This window comes from Glycine max, chromosome 9 (assembly GCF_000004515.6).
Source record: "Glycine max cultivar Williams 82 chromosome 9, Glycine_max_v4.0, whole genome shotgun sequence".
Lineage (NCBI taxonomy): Eukaryota > Viridiplantae > Streptophyta > Magnoliopsida > Fabales > Fabaceae > Glycine > Glycine max.
The window spans coordinates 47,225,401-47,236,201 of NC_038245.2; the positions used below are offsets into that span (position 1 = coordinate 47,225,401).

At 28.4% G+C, this 10,801-nt stretch overlaps 2 protein-coding genes across 2 annotated transcripts; one reads left to right on the forward strand and one right to left on the reverse strand.

The window, feature by feature from the left end:
* Nucleotides 1-1,818: 1,818 nt before the first annotated feature.
* LOC100808355 (transcription factor bHLH25) lies at nucleotides 1,819-6,271 on the forward strand. Its single transcript, XM_041005156.1, has 3 exons — nucleotides 1,819-2,297; nucleotides 4,824-5,183; nucleotides 5,917-6,271. Exons 1-3 carry the CDS (start codon nucleotides 1,920-1,922, stop codon nucleotides 6,001-6,003), a joined length of 825 nt encoding a protein of 274 aa, XP_040861090.1. The 5' UTR covers nucleotides 1,819-1,919; the 3' UTR covers nucleotides 6,004-6,271.
* A 1,311-nt stretch (nucleotides 6,272-7,582) lies between these two features.
* LOC100818334 (transcription factor NAI1) lies at nucleotides 7,583-10,450 on the reverse strand. The gene is made up of 4 exons (XM_041005157.1): nucleotides 10,315-10,450; nucleotides 9,670-10,188; nucleotides 8,378-8,728; nucleotides 7,583-7,907 (listed from the first exon to the last, which is right to left on the reverse strand). Exons 1-4 carry the CDS (start codon nucleotides 10,348-10,350, stop codon nucleotides 7,824-7,826), a joined length of 990 nt encoding a protein of 329 aa, XP_040861091.1. The 5' UTR covers nucleotides 10,351-10,450; the 3' UTR covers nucleotides 7,583-7,823.
* Nucleotides 10,451-10,801: the final 351 nt, after the last annotated feature.

Genomic DNA, 10,801 nt, shown 5'->3' on the forward strand with positions numbered 1-10,801 from the left:
GCTTTCAAATTTCAATAGAAGAAAAAGTAACATGGTATGTCATTGCATGTGAAACATCTAGTGCGTGAGGATGATTGTAAATGAACATGGGACTTAATAATTTACTGAAAAGATCGAATTTAAACGTGTATAACTAACTATTTGGTATAGTACGCTTTCAATAACTTAAACATTTATTTTCTTTTTGGTGAAAACATGTATAACCAATTATTTTCAAATTCCGATCAATATCAATACAACAAATAAAAAAAAAGCATGTGTACTTTTATTGTATAAATAAAAAATAGAGTTCATAATTTTTTTTCTTTGTGAGGTTCAGGTCTTGCTTTTAAAACTAATAGTAGTATTTATAAAAATTATATATAGAATCTAACACATAGTTATGAATATATTTTTTATATAAAAGAAGTAAAAAAATTACTTATTTATGGGATGAATAATTTAGTTGAAATCACATTAATATCTAAATTATTATAACAAAATTATATTTTTTTATCATAAGAACTTTAATGTTAATGTATATGTTTTTTTGTGGTTGTATGACATTTTATATGTTTAATGGTGCTCAACGTTCCATAACCATTCTATCGTGCTAGATCTATAGCCTAGTTAGAGCCAGGTGAAACTTTTTAAGTGGCCCTACTAATTGTACGACACACAATTGACAATACGCTAATCTTTAACGGAATCTTCTTCAATTGATGAAAATTGCATGTTCCGCTCGAATAAACCTCAATAATGGACTTTGTATTTACTAATCATGGGTTGTTTCTGCACATCAAACGCAGATCCTAAGTAAAGTGTTTTTCATTTTCTGGCCGTCTACCTATTATATCGGTTATTTTACAACCGATATAGTAAAGGTCTCATGTTTTCTGTTGCCACACTTTCTGCATCAGTTTTATTTACAACTGATATAAAAAAGAATCTTTAAAATATTTTTTACATCCGTTATAGAGTTTTTGCATCGATTTTAAAATAATCAATATAAAATGTCTCAGCCCCACAGGTATCCCCAAGATAGTGTCTTTCACTGCATGAAAAAATATATACACAAAGCTGCTTTTAAAATAATACTTCCTGCATTTGATGTGATAGAAATAACCCATGATTTGGAACATGATTTTTCTTTAAAATATCACTTTTGTAAAAAAGTCCCTCAATAATTGTTTTAAATCAATGAATTATTCAGTGATTGATTATAATATAATTTCTCTGCGTATACTATGTTTTTTTAGCGATATAATGCTAGTTGCCAGGCTAGGACAAATAGGGTTTAAGAATAATTCACCAATGAAAAGTCAGAAAAAAAATACAAGATGAAATGATTTTTTAGGTGAGAGCTATTGAATTGTCTCTTTTGTTTGTCTTGTTAGGAACTTCCAAACACGTGGAATGATTAAATGGTACCATGTTTTTACCCATAATATGGTTCCCTCACCGATTTCCATCAAATCAATCTGACCATAAATCTGTATTTGTTGGATGATAGAAGAAAAAAAAATAGAGAAAAAATATTGGTTATAATATATTTGCTTTTGCTTAATTTAAGAAGATTCCTTTTATTTATTTCATTTCATATTCGAAACTTCTTTTATATCTTTCTTTCGTGCCAATAAAACGGTTATTTAAATTGCAATCCACATTTGCTTTTTAGACCACCTCTTGCTACAGATTATCCTTTCAACAACTCCCTTGGTCGTACGTGCCCAAATCCCCTTTATGCTAATAATGGAGGATTCAAGGATGGACTTGCTTTCTCAATGGGTAAAGACACTCATGATTAAATTAGTGTATTTTAAACTTCTTACATGATACCTATATGAACTAATTATCAAATACACATTGCTAGTACTTAGTAATACTCTTTCTCTTAAAGCTTTGCATTTTGTTTTATTTTTCATTTGTTAATATAGGAAATGGGTGATGATGATTTCTTCAATAATCAAATCCACATGATCTCTTTCACCGAAGAAAAGTCCTCCAAAGACATGATTTTTCAACAAGAAGTTTTCTCCTCATCTTCTTCCTCTTCTTCCCTTCAAAGCAACTTGAAACCTTGCTCACCATTTCCAACGGGTGGTTACGTTTTGTCTTTTGATAAACCTGTTGTTGAACCACTTTACCCTAAAAAACATCACTCTCCTAAAAGCCTAGCACAAAGCCAATATTGTGTTGAACCAAAGGCGTTCCCACGAACAAGGCCACGAGTTCACATATTGGCTGAGAGAAAAAGGAGAGAGGAATTGACTAAGAGCATCGTAGCACTTTCAGCCACCATTCCTGGGTTAAAGAAGGTAATGACTTATTATTAGCCAATTAATTTAAGTTAGTATTAACATATATGACAATTTCCTGAAGGGTATGTTTCTTGTAAAATTATTATTTTCGAGGAAGTAATTACATTTAGGAAACTGTCATTTTCGTGTTTCTTTTTATAAACTTTAAAAATGTAATTGTGGGCATTATTCTTGATTTTTTAATTAGTATCATTAGGATGTTTTACTTTGCTTTCGATCACGTGATAAGAATGGTTGTCTTGCTTTCTCGTGAAAATCTAAAAATGAATTATAATCTAATCTAACCAGTAATTTGGACTTTCACTGCCTTTTCTGTTAGAACAAATAATGTATATGCACTCATATTGTAAAGATCTTTTACGTTTGTCTTTCAAATATAAAGTGGCATGTATAATAAAAAAATTGTTATTTATTATAATAATTATATTGCAAAACTATATTAAATATGAGTTCTTTTTTTACGATGTAGAGATTTTTAAACTATAACCCATACTTTTTAAACTGTTTTTCTTATCAATTGATTTTTGAAAAACATTTTCATGAATATTAAATTCTAACTGAATATATATATATATATATATATATATATATATATATATATATATATATATATATTAATTTATCTAAAAATAACATTGCCAATCATAGTGTTTTCGAAAAGAATAAAACTTATATATTGTTGATGTTGTAATTAAAATTATAATTTCACCTCAATCACCTCTGTAATTTGTTAGTAAAACTTTAAATTCCAACTTTTAACCCACTAGAGTCAGCCTAATAGTGAGAAGTATGCATAAGAACTAAAATTTTCTTTTCATTGCCTCCAATATACACTTTCTTTTACTTGAGAAGCAGAAAAAAAAAAAAAACTTCTAAAAAATGCGTCTAAATTTTGTGTAGTATCAAACTGCAATCATTCCTAAAAAAAATAATCCTATGTCTTGAAACCAAAGTCTCCTAAATATTTTAAGGCTTGATATCCAATTTGAAAGGTTTAGGCTAGACAGACTTTTGGCCCGAGAATCTTAGGTTAGACTTGACAGACTTTCAATTAGGTCCGTTGGTAAATATGAATTTCCTTCCATAATATGGTCGTTGGAAAAAGAAATTGTAGATAATTTTTATATCCATCAGTAATTATTGACAAATAATCCATTGAAATATCTAACTTAATATTTGTACAGTGTACATGCATATTGAAAATTAAATTTTTATCATTAAGATTTATATGACTTAAATATAAAATGAAAGATTACATTTTACTAGATGAACATTAATTGAATGGATGTATTGAAAGTTGTTTTTGTTTCAACTTACAAGAGAACTTATTTATTATAATTGATAGTAATCTTCACTAGAAATGAAGAAGAAAATAAGTGGAGAAACAATACATGTAGAGAGAGTGTATGAGAAGAAAAATTGTGAATCAAAGTCACTTTTTTTAGAGAAAAGTGTCTTTATGTGAGAGTGTTATAATTTATTATAATCATTGAGTGATGTACTCGAATTTGTAGAGTGATGCACTATTTGGAGTGGATAATCTTGTAATTCTTCTTGTGATAGTGAAATAATTATTGAGACGGTTCTCTGGACGTACACAAGAAGTGTCAAATCACATTAAATTCTTGTGTTTATTATTATTTTTTCTATGATGTAATCTTTATATGTTTTCACAATCTTTTATAGGTGTTAGTAATTTTATTTGTAAAAACACCCAACAATATCGACCTAAATATTTATGGGTCAACATTTTATAGGCCCAACCCATCAAATTGAGATAAATTGGTCATTTTCTAACATAAATTATTAGAGTCCAACTCAGCCTTATTTGTGGATTGTTTATATTAGACGTATTTTGTCACCTTTATTACCTTTAAGTACAATCTAATATTTTTCTATTGGTTGAAATGTATTAAAATTACAAAATTTAGTGAGTTTCTTATCTTATTTCATGAATATATAATTTTTAATAATTTAATAAATAATAGTGAGTATGTTGTTAACAGTCTTTTATCTAAAATAAAAAAATGTAACATGTATTTTGTACAATACATTTTACAACAAAGAGTGAGAAGATAATATAGAAAACAGAAATATGATATGTAATTAATAATGTAATGAAAAGAGACAGAGAGATGTCAAAAAATAATGTTTGTAAATTGTTGTATAAATAATGCAATTCTTTAAAATATTTAATGGTTTCCTTGGCATTTTTTTTGTTTCATTCACCATGTTAGGTTTGTGAACTTACATATTTTAAACCTTAAAGTCTAACCAATGCCACCTAAAAGTTGTAGATGTATATATGCGACAATATATAATAAATAAATCTCAAATCTCATTTCAAAATAATCAAAATCTAATAAGGTACTATAAAGGTGGAAAATGTTAAAAAAGTAGTATTTATATTGAACACCAAGTGCAAATAGATATAGTTGACGGGTAGGTAGCACAGTTTAGATTCTTTAGAACTTACAATCATATAATCCTTTTTAATAATTGGTGAATTAAATGTATGTATAGACAGACAAGGTCAATGTAGTGCGTGAAGCTGTCAGTTATGTGAAACAACTTCAAGAACGTGTGAAAGAGCTAGAAAATCAAAAGAGAAAGGAAAGTATGAATTCAATAATACTCAACAAGCACAGGCCACTCTCCATAAATGATCAAGCCACTCATGGATTTGTGGATGTGAATGAAGAACTCCTCGAGGTGAAAGTCACTGTTTTAGACAAGGAAGTGCTCATTGGAATTTATTGTGAGAAACAGAGGCAGAGATTGCTCAAAATATTGTCATTGCTTGATAATCTCCATCTTTCTATCACCCATACCAGCGTATTGCCATTTGGAACTTCCACTCTTAAAATTACCATCATCGCTCAGGTACAAAACCGTCAAAACATTTAATTTTTCAAAGCAATAGTCTGTGAACACAACTCAAGTCTATTATTTCAAGTATTTTCAACTTTGTCTTTTTTTGTTCATACTTTATGTTCTCACAGTTGATCATGACATCCTATTTGTCTTTTATAAATTATAAATAAAAATATTTTAAGTCATTTTGTTGATGATATATATATATATATATATATATATATATATATATATATATATATATATATATATATATATATATATAAGCAATGAGTCCAAAAGGGAGATGACATTTTAAGACATTTTGTTGATGATATATACATAATACATATAATTTAGAATGAAATAACGTACAAGAGACAAGCTTTTGTTCAAATCATAATTTAGTGATTTTCTAATAAGTGTATTTCAACTAAATTTTTAAATTAATATGTCAAATGTTTTAGCCAAGAAATGGAGTCGCATGATGTTTTACTATATGACTATTAAGTCCTCTTGATTAATTATTAATTATCTTGGGTTGTTCAATTATAGACTTATTTATGCTGAAAATCTCACTTGTTGCAATCTTCTTTCCATTTTATTTTCTGTTTCTTGTTACACTTTTCCTTTTACATAAAAATAGAAACAAGATTGCAACAATGATATGCAATTTTTTTGTTGAGTTTATTAGAATATTGATTAACATTTGCCATATTTTTAACATGATATGCAATTCTGAATTTTTATACTTCTACTGCAGATGAATAACGAATATAACATGACAATTGATGATCTAGTAAAAACACTGCGGCAACGCATATTGAAGTCACAGGATATGCAAAAATGATCCGTGCTAGTGAATCAAAAAATGGTTCTGATTGTTGTTTCAATTGTTAAAATAGAAGATTCTATATGGAAATGTTTTCATTTAATTAGATGATGAAAGTTATTTCCATGACTAGTCAGAATTTGTGGAATGTTGAAAGGCAACTCATAGGAATAATGAATTCGATCGGTTTTGCTTGAGAAACATTAAGTTTCTGTTGAAAATAGAGACTAAGAAATCCTTCATGAAAAAGAATTATAACTTTCAAAATAAGAAATTTAAGAATAAAATTATATTTTAGTAAAATGTGTAATTTTAAATTTATTATTTAATTTATATTATAATTAAAATTGTTTAACTATCATAATTTATATTTTCACTGATTATACTAATAAATAAAATTTTGCGATTTTGTGGAATAGGAACTAGTGATTATATTTCCAAACAATACCTTGTCTAGCTAGGAGTGTTTGTAACGCTATTTGGTTCAGTTTTTAGAAAGAAAAAAAAGTATCACAAATAAAACATAAAATTGATTCGATTAAATTAATATATTATCACTTAAGTCACATTTTTTTTTTTTTTGTGAATTTTGAATTAAAACAATAAATAAATTGTGCTTTCATAAGAATTATAAATATATATATATATATATATATATATATATATATATATATATATAAGTGCTATTTTGTATGCCATAACCTGGGTGATATGGAATTGGAGAAACATCATTGTTTTCAGAGGTACAGTTTTTAACAAGGATAAGATTATGCATGATATTCTTTTTCAGTTTTGATCTTGGCTAAAATCATACTTGCCAAGTTTCATGTGTATTCCTTAATTTGTCCAATGGGAATCCAACATTGGACCTTGCATCTTTAATTAGCATGCTCGTGTTATGCTGGATTGCTGGAAGATATCATTGATTGGTTTGTTTGCTTGCTGGAAATTCTGTCATGTTGAATATTTAGACTTTTTCTGTATGTTTATCTAGCTTTTCTGGAATTATGTTTTCACGTTGTGGGGCTGGTGGAGTGTGCTTCCTTCCTGGGTATCTTCCTATATTCTTATTCTTGTATATATCAAGATTCTTATGGAATTAAGCACACACTTCAGGCACGCGTCAATCATATGTATAACATGACATGATCTAGTAAAAACACTGCAACGCATGTTGAGTTTGAAGTCACAGGATATGCAAAAGTGATCTGCGTTAGCTAATAGCTAGCTAGTGAATCAAAACATGGTTCTGAACTTCTGATTGTTATTCATATGGAGTTGGAAGTTCTTCAAATGCTGTGGCACGTTTGTAGTTTTATTTTCTTTCTTTTTTTCATGTGAAATAAGGTTGTTTTTTTTATTATAATGAATTCTATACGGAAGTGTTACTCATTTTAGACCGTGAAAGTTATTTTCTTGACTAGCCAAAATTTGTGGAATGTGTTGAAAAGGCAACTTAGAGGAATAATGAATTCGGTTTTGCAAAGAAAACATTATGTTTTTGTTGATATATATATATATATATATAATCTCGGTGATTAATTTACTGTACGTGTTACTTTTTTTTTTGGTACATGAGAAAAATTAAACAAAAAACTGAAGCACCAAGACAGACGACATACCTTTTTACTATATAGCATTTGAATAAACAAACATGTTCGTCGTTTCTTCTTCTTTTTTTTATTTTATTTTATGCAACAACAAAGAAACTAAACCCAATCACCAAAGGAGCAACAACTTCTCAAATCATCCTCAATCCATCATAAAGTACAATACGATATTTTTTTTTAATACAAACTGAGAACTTCCTTGATGCACTAGCACGGATCACTAATTCACTATTGCATGTCATACACCTCCAACAGATATTCTCTAAGTTTTTTCACTAGGTCATCCTTGGTCATGCTGTATTCGCCATTCATCTGCATAATAGTTAAATCAATTTAGAATTTCACATCAGCGGAACTGGAGATATAAATTAGCTTGGATGAATAAGGAAGAAAAAAAAAAGATCCCATGTTTGATTTTCTGTTCTAATAAAACTAATATTCTAACAAATTAAAATTTATAGATAAAAAAATTTACCAAAACATTTACAAATTATGCATTTAAGTTTGAACACACAAACATTGATTATGTGAATCAATATTACAAGATGATATTATAGACTTGAAATGAAATAAGATTTTAGAGTTTAATTTTCAAATAGTGTCAATCAATTAAAAATTATTTTAGATATGACTTTTGTAATAATTTTTACAAAATTCAATAATGACAACATGACCATAATTAATTAGATTTTTTTCTCTATTGTACAAAAAAAATTCTAATTAAATTAGAAGATTTTATTGAATTAAAGAAGATATTAATTTCATGGAACATCGTTTAATACCTGAGCAATAATGTTGATTATAAGAGTAGAAGTCCCAAATGGCAATACGGTGCTACTGGTTGTAGATAGATGGAGGTTTCTAAGCAAGGCATGTATTTTGAACACTATGTCCTTTTGCTTCTCACAATGGATTCCAATGAGTACTTCCTTATCTAGGACTCTTGCTTCAACCTCAAATAGTGATATTTCTTTGTTCGTTTCACAATTGCCGGTGTTTTTATCTGAGGAGGCTTCAGATTTCCTTATGAATGTTGCTGAATCTACTTTGTTTTGATTTTCCAACTCTTTAACTCGCTCTTGAAGTTGTTTTGTGTAATTGACAGCTTCACGAAGCACATAAGCCTTGTCCATCTATAAAGTTAGACAGGAAATCTAGTTATAATAAACTATTAATATAATTTTACCCCTTATGCCACTCACACAATCTAGGATTTGAATTAAATACTAAATAAAGAAGTGGACCATGAATTTTGTAAATAAAAAAAGTACCATGAAAAACTTTCTTCAATGATTTCTTCCTTGCAACAATAATGTATATAAGATTTAAATTTTAATTAATTTTTAAATATAAAATAAATTATATTTAAAAGAAAAATATCTATCCTATATGTGTTGAAGGCTTTCAACAAAAATTAGTTAACACTTTTTCTGAGAATGTCTTCATATCAATATCGTTGTCAGAAAAACAAATAATGCATCTGACATTTGAATTAAATACTGCATAAAGCAGTGGACCATGAAAAACTTTCTTTAATTGTTTTTTCCGGTGTCATTATTAGTTTGGTTGTCATATTTTGATTGTTTTCAATATAATACAATTAAAATATTAGCCACTTTTTTTCATTAAAAAAAATTACCCACTTGTGACTGATAATACTATAATAGTGAAAGTAGATATATCAATTCTTAACAACTAAAAAAACGAAAGTAGATCCCAGTTGCAGGTGAACACTACAGTATTTCAACGAGTAATTTACCAAAGAAACAAAAGTTCTTTCAGTCAGTTTCTTTTAGAAATCTTTTCATTAAACTTTTTTATTTATAAAAGTTAAACTATTTTTAAAAAAAATTGATTAAATGTGTTTGACTCAGAAGAAAAGAAGCCAAAGAAAAGTGGGTCAAGCACTATCTATTCATATTTCTAATCAATGAAAATGGAACAATTTCTGGGACTAATTTTAATTTTTACAATTATAAAAAGTTGTGTCTTTCATCCTTACAAAAGATTAAGAATGAAACTAAAAAAAAGGGCACAGAGAGCATTGAATAAGTTTAATCACAGAAGTACTAACCTTCTTGAGCCCAGGAATAGTTGCTGAAAGTGCTATAATGCTCCCTGTCAGTTCCTGCCTCCTTTTCCTCTCAGCAATTATGTGATGCCGTGTCTCACATGACCTTCTAACCTTCTTCTTTGGTTGGGTTTGGGGCATCAATGCATCAAACTCAGACCCATCTTTCACCACATCAAGCTTAGGGGAAGGTTTAAGTGTGATTGGTTCAACAATTGAGGTATCAAAAGAGAGAAGGTATGTGGTGGTGGAGGCTGGTGAGACACTTGATGATGATGATCTTTTCAAAGACTTGATGGAGTTGGAGCTGTTGCTTTTGTGGAGAGTGCTGCCACTCGCATAATTAAAGCTAATTGCCTCATCAAAGGACACAGTGCTGTTGGTGGGGCTGGTGCTGCAGATGTTTTCTCTTTGAGGTGACAAGTTTTCTGGCTGCTCCTCAAGGATCTCTCTTAGGAACTCTTGCTCATCAAATGAGCCATGATGACTTTCATTCAACACATCATCATATTCCTCCATTTCCTGTGCCAAAAAAGAGAACTTTATAAACTAAGGAGAAAAATAAGTTGTGCTTTGTTATACAGTTTATTTTTAGCCAGAGATAGTCAAATCAAATGCACTGAGATAATGGTTTGAGGGAGATTTTACCAACTGTGAAATCCAATTCTCCAATGAATCCTCCATTTTTATTTTATTTTTTTTGCCTGGAGAGAAGAACTCCTTGACTAGACCTTCTGCTTAAGCGTAGTTGATAGACAGTAGGCGTTGCAACTTATATAGCAAATTGCAAAACCTGGTACTGAAGTGACAGAATAAAAAAAGAAAAAAAATGGATCAAACTTATATTTAATTATATTGATAGAACTCCAGTATTTATTATTTAAAATAAGTTTCACCATCTATATATGGTTCTTCTGAATAAATTTTATGCTTAATATTAACTCTGTAATTAATTATAAGATTTAAAAAAAAATATTTATCCTTTTTTATAAGATTTTTTTTTAATTTTTAGAAGCTTTAATTATTATTTTTTCTTATATATTTTTACTAAACTATTCTCTTTTTAAATTTTAATGAGAAACAAATAACCGTATAAAATGAGAATAAAAAGATAATTTTAAAATAATATAAATAA